Genomic DNA, 20411 nt, shown 5'->3' on the forward strand with positions numbered 1-20411 from the left:
ATTTCGCCAGACTTTAAGACCTTATTTCTCAAACTCTCGGACACAAGGGCAAACAATTTATGGGTCAAAAAAATGTCTCAATACTCTCTTTCGATAACTATCTATTTATTTATTTCATTTATTATTACCCTTTTCGTGTGGTTCTTTGGATAGGACGCCATGATGTTAGTTTCCTTACCATAATTTATTGTAAAATCTATGCAAAGAGCTGTCGCTTGATAAAAACAAAATTAATGTTTGGCGAACTTTTAGACGTTTATCAGTTTTGAATCATTATTCATGTTGATAAAAATTTCAAAAAGAGTCTGCAAATTTATCTGGATTCGCCTTAGATCCGGTTGAACGAGTGTCGGATGAACGAAGTTCTACTATAGTACAAAACAGAGTTTATCCTAAGGCCCCTTTATATACGAGCCGACGCATCAGCTTAAGGTCTGCCATTTTGGATCGGAGCGCGTGTTTGAGTGGTTGCCTTTTCCGGCAAGTTATCGCGTTTGGCGATTGTACATTGCGATCCATGATTAGCGGCAACCATAGACTAATAATAAGAATAGATCGAGCTATGGCAACCCTTTTGCTGCTCATAAACCAAACCATGTGACTAGTGGATATCCTAGCAACAGCGGGCGTTGATCGTAGCATACGATCAACGCCCGTGAGAAATAAAATAAATAGAATTGATGGAACGCGGAATATTTATGGAGTCCGATTTGTAGATTTGTTATTCTAAGTTGTAAATATTTTGTTAATATAGTGAGTTTTTCGTTTAGATAGTATTGTGCATTTTCTTTAGTCCATTGCAATAACTCTCTAAGCAATTAAAGATGCAAGCGCCCAAATAGAATCGGCAAACGCTAAGATTTTTACCTACAATTTCAATTTAAGATTCCGATTAGTACATTTTTGCGTTTACGCAAAACGTTTACGCCATTACGTTCACGTCAACGCTGACGTAGCAGTTCCGAATGAAATAAAAGTTACTGAAAACTGTGATCAAAAACTAATTACTAATGTCAAAATAATGCATAACTAAAAGAAAAACAGTTCAATCTCTGCACCTGGGAAAAAAATTATAATGAAAACACATTACTTAAAATACATGTCGAGTGCCAAACTATAGATAATGTTACCATCTAGCAACCATGCCGCCAAACTTTTCGCCAAACCTTCCACCAGTCACATGATGTATCCATGAACCAATTTTTTCATCACCAAGTCTGGGAAAGCTCGGTCTACTCTTATTATTAGTCTATGGCGGCAACCGAATTGTTTATTAATTAAAATATTATTTTCAGCAAATTTGGCGAAACCCGAAACTTTGCTGTGGTAACCCTAGCTCCACAACAATGAAAAAGGCGATCCAAAATGGCTAAACTTATACTGATGCGTCGGCCTGTATGTATGGCGGCTCTAGTCTATCCAAAATACTGGAACTTCGTTCAATGTCACGACCTTCGACCCGAAAGCACATTTTTTTGTTTTCTTGCAAGATTATACGTCACACCATATATAGCTTATATTTCTACAATGAAATATAGAGTATATCTCGACTCGGTGCTATATGAAAACATCTTCCGTATCTTTCCATGCACCCATCCATTTTTGAACTCATACGAACGCCATTCTCGCTTTTTGGTCTGCAGTTTGTGTTCTATACGAGAGAGAATTTTCAGGAGGGTTTACATCTGCCGTTTCTTTGTCTTCTCTGGAAACGGCGCATGCGCCAAGGCCAGTCCTCTTTCCATTCCACGACCGTACTCTCCCGGCTCGCATGCAGGCCCGAATATTTTTTTCCTTCTTGATTATTACCTGAAAGGAGACAAAAATAACATTAAACATAAACTGGGAAACATGGTTTACTATTGTTACAATGTCTGTAAATAGTAATTATTTTTATGATTAACTAGCTGTCCCCGACGCGCGTTGCTACGCCAACAAAAAAATACATCATTATACTGATTTTCATGACAATCGGTTGAACGGGGCAGAAGTTGCTACTCTGCAGTGCCACCTGGTGGCGAGTGGCTTCAATGAGCCTATTATGCACCTTCTCCGTGGAAAAATACATATATATAGCCATTTTCATAATAATCGGTCCAGGTATCCAGTGAAGCCTCACATTTTGTACTCACGCAGTTTGCGAGATCAATCCATCGCTAAAAATATCAAATAGAAAAAGTTTTAAATCCCCCCGTTGCATGAAAAGCCATAAAACAATAAAGAAAGAATTTATTTGTTCAAACTCAAGAAAAATGGCTTCTTATCAATGAGATCTTTCACGCGAATTCATTTCTGCAGCCGATCATTTTATTCGTATTTATCCAATGGATTGTGACTTAAACTGGAATAAAAAAGGAACTATCGATTTTTTTTTTTCGAACAGGTCTATAAACATTCCCAGTACCAAAAATAACAAACGGTGAAAGTTTCAGCCAAATCTGCCGGGTAGTTTTTGAGTTCATGGATGACATACAGACAAACATTCATTTATATATATATATAGATTTTTTGTAATCTAGCTAAATTTGGCGTTTATTCCATTATCTTTCATCTGAAATTAGTAACGTAACCTGTAAATAGTTTCTTGGAATGTACATACAACCCCCTAACATTCGACTGAAGTATACGGTTCCCCTATTTCTGAATGATAAGAATTGTGAATGGAATAAAAAGAGAATGCGAGAAAATGGTAGAACGGTGTGGGATTTTTTGGAATATTTGAGAGGTCTCCTTCGAGGTTTATAAATAGCCGTGCCTCGTGTTCAAAGTCAGACTGGTCTGAGCCGTTGGGCTGAGAGCATGTAAAGGGTGTCCCAAAATTAACGCAAGATTTGAATTTGCCACAATTTTTGCTGTGAATTGTCGGCTGCCACGGAAAAAGAACAATTTGACAGCTGGGAGTTTAGGGTTAGTAAAAATGGAGTGTTATGCTATTTATTATACAGCCAGCGAAACAATTCAATCACTGCATAAGGAATTTCCTGTTCGTGTACTCCCTCGTTTCGGTGATATGAACTGCACCCTAGATCGTGTGATTTTACATCATTAGACTTCTCCCTATGGGGCTATTTGAAGTCAAACGTCTATGTCGGCAATCCCACAACCACCTGCGCATTACCTAATTGCGATATAGAGCGCCAATAACAGTAAACTGCTCGACCCGCCCAAACTTTCATTATTTTTCAAATAATTGTTCGATAATGAAAACGCATTATAGAATCGAAAACGCTCCATTTGTAATAACCCTAGACCCTCAGCTGCCAAATTGTCCTTTTTTCAAGATTGCCCACAATTTATTGCAAAAATGGCGGCAAATTCAAATCTTGCGTTAATTTTGGGACACCCTTTATTTAGCTCTGTGTGTATTTTAGCCTTTGTGTTGTGTTTTTCGCGTATTTGGAAGTAAATACGCGCGTGACCGTTGTGTTTACGGTGTTTAATTGATATTTGCTTCATTGCTGATGATTGATTTAGCAGTTGTAACTACATTTCCTGTACATAGCTGTAAATAAAGTTCCTGTGTTTTCTAAAGAACTGTGTCGTCATTTAAAAAAAGTTTGAAGCTTCACAGAACTCGTAACAGTATTGTTGCTGAGTCGTGCCTACAGTAGAACTACAAGTAGATACCAGTAAGTTCCCTATAGATACTAAAATGTCACGTTTATTTGCGAATAGCGTTACCCGCACGGCTTTGCCCGTAATAAAGAATAAAAAGGTCATTTGGTTCGCCTGTATATTTACAAATGATGAATTTCTCGCCAATTGGCTATGTTCATTTGCTCGTCCACGTTGTGGTAACTTACTCGTCCATCATGTATGATTTGCTCTGTAAAATGTTCTTAAAATTGGAATAGAAAAAGAACAAAATCGAATTTTTGAAAAATCGCTTCGAGGTGTTCTTCGCTATGTTACGAATTCATTTTGTAACAAATTTCATAAAAATCGGCAGAATGGTCGAGGCGCTATGCGCGTAACAGACATCCAGACACACAGACTTTCAGCTTTATTATTAATAACTAGTGGCACCCCCGCACGGTTTTGCCCGTAATAGAAAAATCAAAAGGTCTTTTGGTTCGCCTGTATATTTACAAATAATGTATGGTGAATTCTCTCGCCAATTGGCTTGTGCCCATGTAACGGTTCCACGTTATGATAATTTCGTAATTTACTCGTCCATTTTTATGATATTTTTGTTCTTAAAATTGGAATAGAAAAAGAACCACATCGAATTTTCCAAACATCGCTTTTAGGTGCACACCCCCATGATACAAACTAAATCTGTGCCGAATTTCACGAAATTCGGCCGAACGGTTTAGGCGCTATGCGCATTACAGTGATCCGGACAGACAGAGACCCGGACAGAGAGACTTTCAGCTTTATTATTAGTAAAGAAAAGCTACAAATAGTGAGATAGTAGTAATTAGTAAAACATTGCTTTGTTTCATTACAGCTACGCAAAACGGAGGATAATAGGCTATGGGTTAAGTTCTGTTGAGTTAGAATATGGAGGCCGCCATGTTTGCTTGTTGGGTTGCTCCTTATATCGCTATCAAAATATTCCAATTATCGCTCAGTGAGCCATGCACACAGTGGATAAAAAAAAAACAGAACATCCGTCGCAACCCTCTACGTAACATTCCCTGGTCTGATCATATTACTAATCAACCAATATCATAAACAATATATTAACTTAGTCTACTAACTTAGTAGACTAATTGACTGTAAGATTTAGGCCAAAGAGAAGGCCTAGAACAGCGTTTTTTGGCCCTTCATTTCAGAAATTTTACAAAATGGTTAAAAATTACTTCTCATGAAATACGGCTGCTGCTAATTGTCCACCACTGAGGTTCTTTTTTTTTTTTTGAGCAATCACGATTGCTTATTGTTCTCACTTGACTGTTTTTGACGTCCTTTGATTTTATTTTCCCACCGCCACCCTCCGCACCATCACCGTCGACCGGCTCCTCACGATGCTGCTCCTCTAGCGAAAGCCGTCTCCAGGTTGCGTCCTTTTCCTACACACACGCGCATACATACACAACTACACACACACATACACAAACACATACACACACATACACCTACACACATACACCTACACACAACTACCCACACACTCATGCCTGCACACAGACACAAACACATATGCCTACATACGCATACACATACCCCCCCCACACACACACATTCATACACACAACTACCCACACACTTATGCCAGCACACAGACACAAACACTCATGCCTACACACACATACACATAACCCCTACACACACATACACATACCCCCTACACACATACCCCCCACACACAAACACACACGTCTACATACACACACTCGTGATTGCGAAAAACATAATTTGAATTCAAGATATCAGAATTCAAATTATTTTTTTTTTAAGAAAAACTAGAGGGCTTTGCCCCTTGCTCGTTACCGCTCATCAATCCCCGAAGATTGCTTCGGAAAGATTTAATTCGCCAATTGGAAAGAAACTGATTAAAAACGCCTCTGAGCTCCCTTTGGAACAAAAAGCCTCTTCCCCGGTTTTCAAAATAACTTGTACTTGCTAAGGGCTAAGGGGCTTCTGAGCATTGCAAAACTGCTGTACGTTTGAAAAGTCGCGTTCATATTCGTGGTCTCTAGTAATATATTTTACTCTTTAGCTCTGGGCTTGAATTGAGTTGAGCCTAAGATTTTCCGTTGAAATCGAAACCCTTAAAGTTTGTGAATAAGAAAGAAGAAACAAGCGAATCTAAAAGACGTAACTAAGGCAACGCCAAATAAAACATCACTAATTTTAATGGCGATGAGATTATTCGAACTTTATTTTTAACGGCTTGTAACTTTTTTTTTTTCGTTGGAGATAAAAGCTAAGTTTTTCGACCATAGGTCCAGTTAGATCTGGAGTAAAAAAAGACGTTAAATCAAGGATATCGCTAAATCGAGGAGCATAAATATTCAATTCAGTCAAATCCGGCCCAGTGAACTGTATCATTAAATTGAGGAAATCGTTAAATCGGGAATCGTTAAATCGAATTTATACAGTAAACGAAATGCACGGAAACCGACGTCGATTGATCGAGGTTCCGGATAAAAGAGCTTCGGTTCATCGAGGTTTAACTGTATTATTATTAATTAATTTTTTTTTTCATTTCACTGCATTTTGTGGGGGCACATTACCATTTCGGCCTGTCATCGTTACGAAATAGCTAAGGAGCTCTAACAAGTAGGCCATCATTGTTCCCAACACAGAATGTCAACAACTGACTTAACCATCGAGAGATGGCGCCACAAGTCATCTCGACTTCCTCAACTTGGATACGAGAGTGAAGGAGATGGGGGTGCATTAAAAAAGCGAAGAAACATTTTCACTTACCAAGAATGAGATACGAGTGCTTCAATCTTATCTTGGGGCAGCTGCAGGCGATCTCGGCCTGGGATATCCACAGCGATTGGGGTCCCGTCCTGAGCTTGATGGGCCCCGCTTTGAAGACGTGCCTCACGTGGATTCCGAAGCGGACCCAATCGCCCACCGTCTCCCTAGACAAGATGTCGGCCTGGATGGCTGCAACGAAAGTGGTGGCATCAGATGGAAAGTCTAAACACCTTTAAACTCGAAATTCGATCTATCAATTACAGAATTATAGAAATGCAGGCCCATGTCCAGGTTTTCATAAAGGGAGGGGTTTTAAAGCTTACATCCTTTCCCAAGGAGGGGAGAGTTTAGCTGTACTCCCCCCCCCCCAGAAGAATAATTCTGGCTGTGCAAATAGCTGCAGTATTCCTGCGTACATTTTTTAAAATCAAACCTTGTTTGTTTCTTTTTTAACCAAGTCTGTTTACTATGCAGTTTTTTGCAATTAGTATTAAAAACCGCACACAGATTCTTTTATAATGCATCATGTATATTAGGTTTCATATTCTGAAATGCTGCTTAATAAAACAAACAAGAAAAAGCTTATTGTAGAAGCAAATTACGTTTTCAAACACAATCAATGCATATATTCATAGCAGCAACATATACTGAATACATCATAACCTCCTTAAACACTATTAGCGCAGTTGATGCTTTGTGTTGATAAATCATTCAATAATCCCCCCCCCCACATAGTTTTCTAAAATGTTATTCCAGTTAGTAAAGCTCTAACAGTCTTAAATTGCAGAAAAACTTCAGGGAGAATTTTTTTTTTTCCTCTTCATACAAACTTTTACATTAAAGTTATAAAAGTCAACTACGCATTTTCTTCTCTTTGCTTATTATATTTTCTCCAATGGGAGGGGTTTAACCCCTAAAACCCTCCCCTTGGACACGGCTCTGTAAGAAATGAATGAATCTAATCGTAAGAGATTTCGAAATTGGGAAATGTTGACTTTCACCGATGATTCACCGGAAATATCCGAATTTTCGCCGATATCTTTGGTATGTGAATGTTGATATTCATCGGCTATCGTCGACATTTACCAGATTTCGGACTTTTACTGTAACATATAGTAGGGGATACGGGTTAGTAGTGCCATCGAGCCTTTCAACACCTCTCGCGTCATATGGGTGAGCGGGTTGATGTTCTCAGTGTCTCGTGTAAGTTTGGAAGTACAGTCGAATCCCGACTTACGCGAGAGATGCGTTCCAAGACTCCTCGCGTAAGTGGAAATTTCGCGTTGTGGAAAAATGTTGTGTCATATGACTTTTTTTATTGACATACCCCATCATTTTAGACATTCAAACACGTTTTAAACTGTTTTTGATCAATTGTTAACTATATATTACCGTTTCTTACATAAAGAACTGAACTTTTATCGTATTTTTTTAAAAGTTGAATTATTCAACATAAAATACTACTACGATGCACAAAATCAGTGATCAATGGGAGAGATATATAAAAATAAAACAGTACGGAACGTACAGTATGTAGTAATAATGAAGCAGTGCACTGCAATAGTACTATACAGTAGATACAATAAGTTACATTTATAGCTTAAAAATTGAAGATGATGATTTATCCTGCGTAATCTGATCGTCATTCTAATATATTTTTAAATACAGTAGCTTCGCAATTGCTTTTATAACATTTACATCTATGGTAATACCCCTCTGGGACCTCCTGATGGACTTATACAGATTGTCTTCTCTTGACTTTTAACTATACGTATGAAAGATTCCCCCATCTACCAACTTGTCGTGCTACCTTCGATCTACTTTCTAATTGTTCAAGCTAATCAAGAATCTCTACCTTTTCTTAAATTGTCGCAAACTTTTGGTTTTCGTTTCCGTCTTCAAACTTTACATTAAACAGCGTGCCTAGTGCCGCAATATTTCCTCCTCTTTCATATTTAGAACTAGTGGTACCCGCACGGCTTTGCCCGTAATAGAAAAATTAAAAGGTCTTTTGGTTCGCCTGTGTATAATTACAAATAATGTATGGTGAATTTTCTCGCCAGTTGGCTTGTACCCATGTTACGGTTCTACGTTATGATAAATTCGTAATTTACTCGTCCATCTTATAATAGTTTTGTTCTTAAAATTGGAATAGAAAATGGACCACATCGAATTTTCGAAAAATCGCTTCGAGGTGCACACCTCCATGCTACAAACTAACTCTGTGCCAAATTTCATGAAAATCGGCCGAACGGTCTGGGCGCTAAGCGCGTCACAGAGATCCAGACATCCAGACATCCTCCGGACATCCAGACAGAGAGACTTTTAGCTTTATTATTAGTAAAGATAAATAAATGAAAAATATAAGGAGTGGTGATATATACACACTAACAAAGCTATGTTTATAGTGTCAGTCAGTGATGCTAAAAGGATGAAAGTACATTCACGTAGTCAATGTTTAGTAGTCAATAACAAAGCCGAAACTTAGCATCACTATTCCTTTCCAAATGTTTTCGTGTTGAGAGAGTGAAATTCGCTTTAGCTCAAAAATTCGTTGCTCCTGAAAAACTACGCGTTATAGCCACTTCGCGTAAGTCGGATCGCGTTGTGGCGGGAATCGACTGTATAGCGTTGGATTGTTTTCAAGATAAAAATATTTATCGCGTTTTACGCAGCAAAAGTAAATTTTGTGACCTGCATTGGAACTGTCATTGCCACTAAGGATACTGAGTAGTGAAAACTTTTGCAAAATTATTTAAATACCTATGTTCCGAGCTGTTATTCTATGTATTTCATTTGTTGTTCATGATACTATTTCGGAAACTGCACTGTAAAAAAATTCCGAAACGTTACTGGGTATTTCCGTGTCACGTTTCGGGATTTTAATGGTTTTTATCCACTTCCTGGAAAAATTAAGTATTCTTGACAAAAAGTTTCCTGAATTGCTACAAGTCACAAGAATGCAGACTTTTCACTGTTGTGAAAAATATTTTTAGCTCCCAGTTTAAAGATTAATTGAGCGCATTTATAAAGTCAGGGGTGATTGTAAGTTCATCAAAAAATACCTGAAAGTTTCAAAGCGAGAACGGGGGGGGGGGGGAATCTTTGGTCCCTATTACTTAAGTGCACCTTTGCCGTAGTATAAATAGTTCTGAGTCAAAATAGTGTATGTACATTTGATTAAATTTTTAATGGATTACAAAGTTACGAGTTGGTGTTATACAAATTATCTTGACATTTGTCCATCTTAAGGGATAGGTGTCTATCTTAAGGCACTTGTAGGTATATTTGATGAGTACTACATTAATTTAAAAAATGCGGAGATAGGGAGATAAAAGCATAACAAAAATAAAACACATAATTCCGGTATTTTCGGACATAAAAATACCGGAAATACATCCGAAAATACCGGAAATTCGGTAAAATACCGGAGCACAATCACCCCTGTAAAGTGTATCGGCTTTGCGTCAAGTACGGCCCGTCCATGCTAGTTAAACTCCCAATGGGAAAGCAAAAGTGTGGACTGCATTGCTTTGCTAGATTTGCAGGCAAGTAAAATTCTCGTTACTTACTTGCAGTTGTGGCATAGCTTGGGCCATGTTTGCAATAATGCTCTGTTAACTTCCTTGATAAATCAGAATGATGCCAAGATATTATTTCCACGGACACGACTGGTCTTAAACGGGAAGATTTCTGGATTTTTCAGAAGGCTTCCAGGGTAATATCAGGAAGGTTACCGAATTTTAGCGGTAAAAGTTTCTGGAATTTGCAAGATATGTTACTGGCAGATATTGGGCACATCAGCTGCCCATTACTTTCCAGGAACGTCTCTGAATCGTTTTTACAGTGTGTTCAGTAAATTTTAAAATGGCGTAAGACGGGGCTAGTTGTGCCAAAGTCAAGGAGGCACGTTGCGACAGTGTCGCTACTTGCCCCGGTCCGTTGTCCATCACAGATGAGAGCGTTGATGATCACAATGATAGTGAGAACAACAAATGTGAAGCTGTTATCAAATCCAGCACTTCAGCAATAAATTTAGTCAATGGTAGTAAGAATGCAGAGCAGTCTTCAGAAGTGAAAAATCTCATTGAATTAGATGAATCTACGAGAGTTGACATTTCAGCGTTAAAACAGCAGCAGCGGTACGTTGTATAGAAAGACTAGAGGTACCCGCACGGCTTTGCCCGTAGTAGAAAATTAAAAGGTCTTTTGGTTCGCCTGTATATTTATTAATAATGTAGGGTGAACTTCTCGCCAATTGGCTTGCCCATTTTACGGTTCCACGTTATGATAACTTGGTCATTTACTCGTCCGTCTTATGATAATTTTGTTCGGGAAAATGTTCTTAAGATTGGAATAGAAAAAGAACAAAATCGAATTTTCGAAACATCACTTCGAGGTGCACACCCCCATGCTACAAACGAATTCTGTGCCAAATTTCATGAAAATCGGCAGAACGGTCTGGGCGCTATGCGCGTCACAGAGATCCTGACAGACAGGGGGACTTTCAGCTTTATTATTAGTAAAACTTTAGAAATCGAAAGTGCAAGCGCTCCACTCGTAAATGTTTCAAAACATCTCTAGCACTCGTACCTAAAGAGAAAACTCGAGCAGAACAAAAAGCAAGAGAACGCAAGAAGCAAACTGAAAAATAAAAAGCATAATTTAAACTGTACGGGAAATGCCAAAATGCGCACAAAACTTACACCAACATTATTTAAACTAGTATGTTGTGGCCATCACGAAACTTTCTTCTATATTTTTCTTTTTTTTCTGATCCCTCCCCATGCTTGACGAGGAAGCAATATTCCCAACAAAAACAAAATGACACATGCAAAAACTTGACGACCATTCCAATGTCTGAATTATTGCAAAAGCAAAGCAAAGAGCGAAAATTGAAAGTTATTTTAAAAGCCTTGCTTGAATAAATTACAAATATTTTATTTGTTAACAAACATAAGATGGCAACAGTTAAACATTTTAAATCATTGAGATAATATTTCCGATCATTTCCATACAATTAAAATCACGAGAAATACGCATCTATTACGATTTATCTTTCTTATTGTTGCATTAATAAAGCTATTTTTATTCGCTAAAAAAAAAAAAAAAAATCAACACCTCTTGGAGCGATCGGCGTCAAAATTGAACCAAAGCCTGTTTACATATGGATTCACATATATTCCAAATTTCAACCAGAACGTAGCATTACTTCTTGAGATAGGGCACTCACAATGGAAAAAAGAACGGGCGATTGCGCTACCCCCTTTTTATTTGTTAACACCAAAATAAAATCAGTTCTTATACCCACTAAGGGCTACTTGCCGATAAATTTTTCTTTCATTCCGTTCATTATTTCTTGAGATACAGCAGTCACAATGGACGACAAAAAACGTTCTATAGCTCAACCCCTGTTTGAGTTATTGACACCAAAATTGAATCAGCACCTGTTCCTGTTACTGGCAACATATGGACCAAATTTTGTTCGATTCCACCAGTTACTTCCTGAGGAATAGCAATCACGCGTAACTCAAAAAACGTCCCATTGCTCCACCCCCCCCTGAAGGAATTCGCGCCAAAAACCAATGGGCACAAGTTCACATAGGGGCACATATGTGTACTAAATTTCGTTCGATTTTATGCGGTAGTTTTTGCTGTAGAGCGGCCACAAAAAACTGGTCACACACAGACGTGACACACACACAGACAGACAGACATTTTTCCAAAAATAGTCGAAATGGACTCAGCACACCTCAAAACGTTCGAATGCGTCAAAATTCGAAAATTTGCACGAATTGAATACTTTCTTCTATATATTAGGTATAGAAGAAAGTAAAAATGAAGAAGAAAGATTCGGATAGCTCTAAAGAAGATCAAAATTGATTATGTCTAGTTTGCTTGGAGCAATACACAGTTTCTAGCTCCGTATAAGGCAGGGTACAATGCATGACACTTAAAAACTGGTCTCATGTCAAATGTACCAAAAAAGAAACCTTATTTTATTTGCATTAAACAGCATATCGGATGTTGAAATTAGCGATGATAATGAGTGATTAGAAAAATAGGTAGGCCTATGGGCCCACACGTTGTACCAAGTCAAAGTTTAATGTGGCCAAAAATTAATGTTGGTCTACCTTTTATCTTTCTTCATTAGCACAGTTTTTGAATGTGTCTCTAAAAAAGAGATCACAAGTGTTGATAACTTAACTATTTTATTTTCATTGGCAGTCCGTAGGAGATAACTTTGTGCAGATACACACACACACAGAGAGAGAGAGAGATACACGGACAAGACGCGTACAGATTTTAATGATATACAGAAAAAAGAATACTTACCGTAATCACGCTTGCAGTACTTTTTTAAGTTCAACCTCTTTCTACTTGCTGGACACTTTCCACATTTATCTAAAATAACAAAATATAAATTATACGTTTTTAAATGACTCACAAAAAACACCTACACAAAATTGAGAGTAGTAGAATATTTTATTACAAAAACGGTGAAAGATAAACTAAATTGAGAGATATTTTCACACCTTCACAAGCGTATTTCGCGCAATGAAAGTAGGAAATAGCCTCAAAAAATAAGTGAAGCTATTTTCAAGTTTTGCATCTCTACATAGAATAAAATGAAGTCTCCAAAAAAGCGTCTGTGTGTTTGAACTCGCAAAACTCGAGAACTACCTGGCCGATTTTGCTGAAATTTTCACAGTTTGTTCCTTTAAGTCCTGAGAAGGTTTGCAGACCGGCTCGAATAAAATTCGATGAATAGTTCTTTTTTTATTCCAATTTAGGCTCAATTTTCACATAAAATCCCGAATATGGGGTGAAAAATGACTCACAAATAGTAATATTATATATCGTTGGAAAATGAAGAATTTTCCGCGTTCTAAGCAATTTGTTCCAATGCTCTAACTTAATTGCTGAGGGAGTTTTTTTACGTTTTTAGCTCGAATTTTTTTAGGCTTCGCTGAAATTTAGGTACTACTTTCTTCATTAAATCCATCAATAAAAAGTGAAGGAATTGTCCCACAGTTTGCTTTTTGACTCCATTGGAAAGAGCTCCTATTTTCACTCCAGATCTAACTCGACCTATGGTCGAAAATTTAACCCTCTCTCTCCATTCGAAAAAAAGTTACAAGCGAATTAAATGAAGTTCAAAAATCTGTTCTCTATTCAAGATGTTAAACATTTTATTTTGCGTTTCCACGGTAACGAATCCATTGTTTATTTCCATCTTTCTCATTTTTAATTGTTAAACTTATTTTATGTTACCATGGTTACGCCTTTTAAATCCATCTTTCTCATTTTATTTTAATTTCTTGAAAGTATTTTAGTATCTGCCGTCATTGTTTGGCGAGAAAATTTTGCATGATGGTTTTTTTTTCTTTCATTTAATCCTGGTTATTGAAGATACTTCACTTGACGCAATGGTTTTTTTTTTTTCAAGGTAGACCGGGCAAAGCCGGGCAACGAAGCAAGTTTTAAATAAAAACTAATCTTCGGCGGCTTGTGCTTATCAACATAAATTGATAAAAGTGCTTCCTACAGAGAAAGATAAAGAGTATATTTCTATGAAAAACTATAAAGATACGATTTGTAGTTGTCCACGAATTAGCTGTCTCTATATTTTCACACTTTATGTACGAATTTTCAGAGAATATGACCAACACATCATAGGCTTGTTGAAAGCCACAATCACAACTTTCATTAAGTTTCTAAAATTTGATCCCTGTTCAAATTTACCATAGGATCTAGAGACGAAAGAAAAGAAACGCAATAGAAATACACAAAGTTGAGGAAAGTAAAGTAAAATAAAAAGTGAAGTAAACTTAAAAGTAAAGTCAAAAGTAAAATAAACTAAAGCAAAAAAAAAAAAAAAAATTGATTTTTGACATCTGGAATTCAAATTATGTTTTTCGCAATCACAAGTTTTTGTATGTAGGCGTGTGTGTTTGTGTGTGGGGGGTATGTGTGTTTGTGTGTAGGGGGTATGTGTATGTGTGTGCAGGCATGTGTGTTTGTGTCTGTGTGCTGGCATAAGTGTGTGGATAGTTGTGTATATGAATGTGTGTGTGTAGGTGTATGTGTGTTTGTGTATGTGTGTGTGTGCGTGCGTGCGTGTACGTGTAGTTGTGTATGTATGCGCGTGTGTGTAGGACATGGATGCAACCTGGAGACGGCTTTCGCTACAGGAGCAGCATCGTGAGGAGCCGATTGACGGTGATGCTGCAGAGGGTGGCGGTGGGAAAATAAAATCAAAGGACATCAAAACAGTCAAGTGCAATAAGCAATCGTGATTTCTCAAAAAAAAAATTCAGTAAAGTAGAGCAAAGTAAAGCAAAAGAAAGGAAATAAATAAAGTAAAAAGTAAAGTAAAGTAAATTAATAAATGAAGGAAAGTATGAAAACAGATAAACAAATAAAAAAAATAACAATAATGAAATGAAAATTAATATAAATAAATGAAACAAATAATATAGAACAAACTAGCGAGAATCAAGTTTAAGAGAGAAAAATTTACTGAGCTCTCAAATAATGATGCACTCATTGTTATCTGCGTTGTTATTATGACAACAGCTGCTATGCGTCAACTTCACTATACGGTTCAGTGGAGACGTACTTTTCACGTCTATTCGTTTGCTGCGCTCAATTAAAATGGATCAGATGTCATGCTACAAGGTCATCTTTTATGGGGGGGGGGATCAACCCCAATGGGGCAATGATGCACCCATTGTTATTTGCGTTGTTATTATGACAACAGCTGCTATGCGTCAACTTCACTATACGGTTCAGTGGAGACGTACTTTTCACGTCTATTCGTTTGCTGCGCTCAATTAAAATGGATCAGATGTCATGCTACAAGGTCATCTTTTATGGGGGGGGGGGATCAACCCCAATGGGGCAATGATGCACCCATTGTTATTTGCGTTGTTATTATGACAACAGCTGCTATGCGTCAACTTCACTATACGGTTCAGTGGAGACGTACTTTTCACGTCTATTCGTTTGCTGCGCTCAATTAAAATGGATCAGATGTCATGCTACAAGGTCATCTTTTATGGGGGGGGGATCAACCCCAATGGGGCAATGATGCACCCATTGTTATTTGCGTTGTTATTATGACAACAGCTGCTATGCGTCAACTTCACTATACGGTTCAGTGGAGACGTACTTTTCACGTCTATTCGTTTGCTGCGCTCAATTAAAATGGATCAGATGTCATGCTACAAGGTCATCTTTTATGGGGGGGGGGATCAACCCCAATGGGGCAATGATGCACCCATTGTTATTTGCGTTGTTATTATGACAACAGCTGCTATGCGTCAACTTCACTATACGGTTCAGTGGAGACGTACTTTTCACGTCTATTCGTTTGCTGCGCTCAATTAAAATGGATCAGATGTCATGCTACAAGGTCATCTTTTATGGGGGGGGAACCAACCCCAATGGATGGTGGACAGGAGAAGGGGGGAATCAATCCCCCCTTCTCCTGTCCACCATCCATTAAAATCTATAGAAATGCATGGTCGCAATAACCATAAACGTTCATGGTTGAGTAAATTAAGACTTTAATAATGTAGAACTTTTTCACAACAACATCAAAAATACCAATTTGTTTAAAACAGCAAATACCTACGTTGAATTATTTTCAAAAATTATGCAAACTCTATTATTAGCATGAACTTTTAATAAAAATATCCAGAACATTATCGCTACCATCCCTATCTACTTAAAATACACCGCCAGCTCAGTTATTCCATCCGAGGACTGCAGTTTCGTGTTTTTAGCACTCATCGGCCCGGAATAGGAATCACATGAGCTGGAGGCGAAAAATCTCATAAGGGAGCCAAGAGAGCCAAACAAACTGGTAGCTGATGCAGAAATAGCGAACCAGATGAGCGACCGCAGCAATGGTGTGGTTCAACTCAAAGATTGATACATCAATCTTTTCATTACAGTATCTAATCAGGAAAAACCATAGACTAATAATAAGAGTAGACCGAGCTATGGCAACCCTTTGGCTGCTCATAAACCAAGCCATGTGACTGGTGGATATCCTAGCAACAGCGGGCGTTGATCGTGGCAGACGATCAACGCGAGCGAGAAATAAAATAAATAGAATTGATAGAACACGGAAGAATGATCTTTTATGGAGTCCGATTTGTAAATTTGTTATTCTAAGTTGTAAATATTTTGTTAATATAGTGAGTTTTTCGTTAAGATAGTATTGTACATTTTCTTTATTCAATTTCAATAACTCTCTAAAAAATTAAAGACCCAAAAAGAATCAGCAAACGGTAAGATTTTCACCTAAAATTTCAATTTAAGATACCGATTAGTGCATTTTTGTGTTAACGCAAAACGTTTACGCCATTACGTTCACGCCAACGCTGACGTAGCAGTTCCAAATGAAATAAAAGTTACTGAAAACTGTGATCAAAACTAATGCCAAAATAATAACTAAAAGAAAAACAGTTCAATCTCTGCACCTGGAAAAAAAATTATAATGAAAATACATTACGTCTTAAAATACATATCGAGTGCCAAACTATAGATAATGTTGCCATCTAGCAACCATGCCGCCAAAGTTTTCGCCAAGCCTTCCACCAGTCACATGATGTATCCATGAACCAATTTTTTCATCAGCAAGTCTGGGAAAGCTCGGTCTACTCTTATTATTAGTCTATGGGAAAAACAACTTGTCTTCACTACGAAAATTTTGTTTTTGACAAATTTTGTAAAAACTTTCTTTGTCACTATAGTGTTCCATTAAGGATAAAAAAAAAAAAACTTTTCCTCGTTGCACTACTTTCGAGTAGTTTCTTTGCCAAATTCCGTAAAAGCTGTTTCGTTGCAATCACAGTGTTCAATCAGGGAAAACAACTTGTCCTCGCTACACAAGTTTCCAATTGTTTTTGAGAAATTTTGTAACTGTTTCGGCAACTTCTGTAAAAGTTGTTTCTTTGTCACCACAGTGTCTATGCAAAGAAAACAACTTGCCATCGCTTCACTCCTTTCCAGTTGCTTCGCTGTTAAATTCCGTAAAATTTGTTTCTTTGTCACCACAGTGTCTATGCAAAGAAAACAATTTGCCATCGCTTCACTCCTTTCCAGTTGCTTCGTTGTTAAATTCCGTAAAAGTTGTTTCTTTGTCACCACAGTGTCTATGCAAAGAAAACAACTTGCCATCGCCTCACTCCTTTCCAGTTGCTTCGCTGTTAAATTCCGTAAAATTTGTTTCTTTGTCACCACAGTGTCTATGCAAAGAAAACAATTTGCCATCGCTTCACTCCTTTCCAGTTGCTTCGTTGTTAAATTCCGTAAAAGTTGTTTCTTTGTCACCACAGTGTCTATGCAAAGAAAACAACTTGCCATCGCTTCACTCCTTTCCAGTTGCTTCGTTGTTAAATTCCGTAAAAGTTGTTTCTTTGTCACCACAGTGTCTATGCAAAGAAAACAACTTGCCATCGCTTCACCCCTTTCCAGTTGCTTCGTTGTTAAATTCTGTAAAAGTTGTTTCTTTGTCACCACGGTGTCCATTCAGGAAAAACAACTTATCCTCGTCACACTCCTTTCCAGAATTTTTTTAATTTTAACTAAACCTTTTTCACCTACTATTTTAGTAGCGGTCAATTATTTCTTTTTTCTGCTACTAACTGAATTTTAATTTACCATATTTGATCATTTATTCGATAATCACAGGTCTCCATGGCGCAGAAATATTGAACTTCGCAGGAAAGTATTGAGTGCTTTCGCTTTAAAGCGTTCCGGAAGGAAATATTTTCGGGTATTACAGACGAATTCGCTTATACCGAGTCCTGATTTAACGAAGAGATCAAAAACTCTTTGTTGGAATAACGCTAAGCGCATGGGAATGTGATTCGCTTTTAAGGAACGAACCCCGCTTATAACGAGCGGTACTTTTGTGAGAAATAAGATCTCTATTGAGCTGCAGAGCTCAGCTAATCTTTTCTTTGAAAAATTCCTTCGTCATATCGAAGCTACCGCAGCAATGAGACACCTTTCCTGCCTTTTGGTTGGTGGTGTAGAAGAGCATTTAAAAATGAGGTATGTTTTGATGCCACTTCTGCAAGTGCGTATGAGTTTTTAGGAGCTCAATTTTTACGATCACTTGTAAGCAGTTGCAAATATCGCGTTCCTTTCGCGCTCATTAATAGCTTTACTAGCTGCGTGGCCGGCGTTGCACGGGCTACCTAAAAAATGTAAGAGCAGTCCAGTTGATGCTTTTGTAGTACACTGACACTAGTTTCTAACGCGTTAAGGAATAAATAAATGCGCGTAAAGCAAGGTTTGCAAAACACCAGTAAAACATATTTTTGCCAAAACACCTCATCAACGTTAATAATCGTTATCAATGATACAAGTTATGAGTATATTTTCAGTCAGCACAAAAGGGGAAAATATATGCATTATCAACTATAATCTTTACTCACGTTAAACTGAATTACGTCTGATAGACTATATCGGAAATATTTATGCACAATAACAATCCGCTTTTTACATAAAATAGTCTACTACCCGGCGTTGCCCGGGTGTTTATTAATGCAACATACCACTCAGATAAATATTTGGATGGATTCTATCCACATGGTCGTACAAGAATTACATCAATCCGTTTTCCAGGTACAAACCCTCAAAGAACTCAAATAACTTGTAAATCACTCATTTACTTTACGACGTGCACGGTCCACCTCGAAAATAAAAGTTATGTCAAGTGACGCGAGTTCAACACTCAGGCTTGAACCAAAAAAAAAAGTCAGTGAAATTTTGTGGCAGATTGCGGAAAACCCCCATAAAGTAAACATTTTAAATCCCCTGATTACAGGAAAAGCCTCAAAACAAAAACAAGAATTTTACCTGTTCATATTCGAGAAAAAGAAATGGCAACAGATCTTTCATCTCAATGATTTTCTTCACGCTGTAAATTTTAATAAAAGCGTTCATCCGGAAAGTTGAGTTGAAGCACTGAATAATCATTTGAATGGAGGAAAGCCTTCGAAAAATATGGATTTTATTTTGAAATCTAAGAGTCATAATTAATAATTTTTAATTGATATCTCCGCTAATTATTATCGGAGGATTATGTTAAATAGCCAAACATGAAGACGGGAAGATGACGAATCCATCGATACCTGGTTCGATGGTCAGTTCACTGTCGTTCGGGAGAAGAAGCTTGGACATAGATAGATAGATAGATAGATACTCAGATTTTATATGTATAAGATAGTTTCATGCTTACACTACTGGTCAAAAGTATTGCAAGTTCGGTAAATCTAATATTTTTACAAGATAAAGCCATAACTGTTAAGTCTTGCAAATAGTTTATATAAAGTTATGCTTTGAGCCACGTGCATCGTCATCCCTGTTGTCAATGCAACAATGTTTAAAACTTGCTTGTTCGGATGATTTGGGAAGAGCATAGTTAGCAATGTTGAAAGAGCAAATAAAATTATTATCCTGTTAGCCTTTTACTATGGAGTCTAGTCTTTTACGAGTGTTTTTAAGTATAGCTACAGGTTTTTAGTATAATTTCAACGAGGCATGAGAATGCAACAATAACAACATTTTGTTTTCAATCAAACTAGTCTTCTTAAAGTTTAAATGCAGTACTGTTTAACCATCGATTACATGGAAAGGCTGATATCCGGTTTATAGGCGGAAATGGACGTATCTATTAGCTTATAGGGAGGTTAGTTGGTTTGCTACAGATGTGCACTTTTGCCTCTCTATTATTTAGCCTTAGTTTTGCAAAAATCAAAATTTGCTCACAGCAACATTTTTTTCATCTAAAGTATATTTGATCTATATTCTCACGGCAAAAATGAATTGATTTATTTATTCACAACAAATTTTTGAGCTTACCATTTTGCTTTTACGTTCCTGAACGAAATGAAAATGTTTTATTTTCTTTTTGTTGTTTCCAGGGTAACTATTATTGTTTTCCCTTATTTTATTTTAGAAAATGCAATAAATGAATAAGGCACTAGTGACATTATAAAAAGCGTGCG

General features: G+C 37.3%; 1 protein-coding gene across 1 annotated transcript in view; it reads right to left on the minus strand.

The window, feature by feature from the left end:
* Positions 1-1441: 1441 nt before the first annotated feature.
* The window catches only part of LOC129233034 (netrin-1-like), a 51312-nt gene continuing 32342 nt past the window's right edge, over positions 1442-20411 (minus strand). Inside the window, exons 5-7 of the mRNA XM_054867115.1 lie at positions 12715-12783; positions 6379-6567; positions 1442-1809 (exon numbers count right to left, since the gene is read on the minus strand). Of these exons, the coding sequence (XP_054723090.1) occupies positions 1670-1809; positions 6379-6567; positions 12715-12783 (398 nt within the window). The 3' untranslated portion in view covers positions 1442-1669. The remainder of the gene's footprint in view (positions 1810-6378; positions 6568-12714; positions 12784-20411) is intronic.

This window comes from Uloborus diversus, unplaced genomic scaffold (genome assembly GCF_026930045.1).
Source record: "Uloborus diversus isolate 005 unplaced genomic scaffold, Udiv.v.3.1 scaffold_15, whole genome shotgun sequence".
In the NCBI taxonomy this organism is placed as follows: Eukaryota; Metazoa; Arthropoda; class Arachnida; order Araneae; family Uloboridae; genus Uloborus; species Uloborus diversus.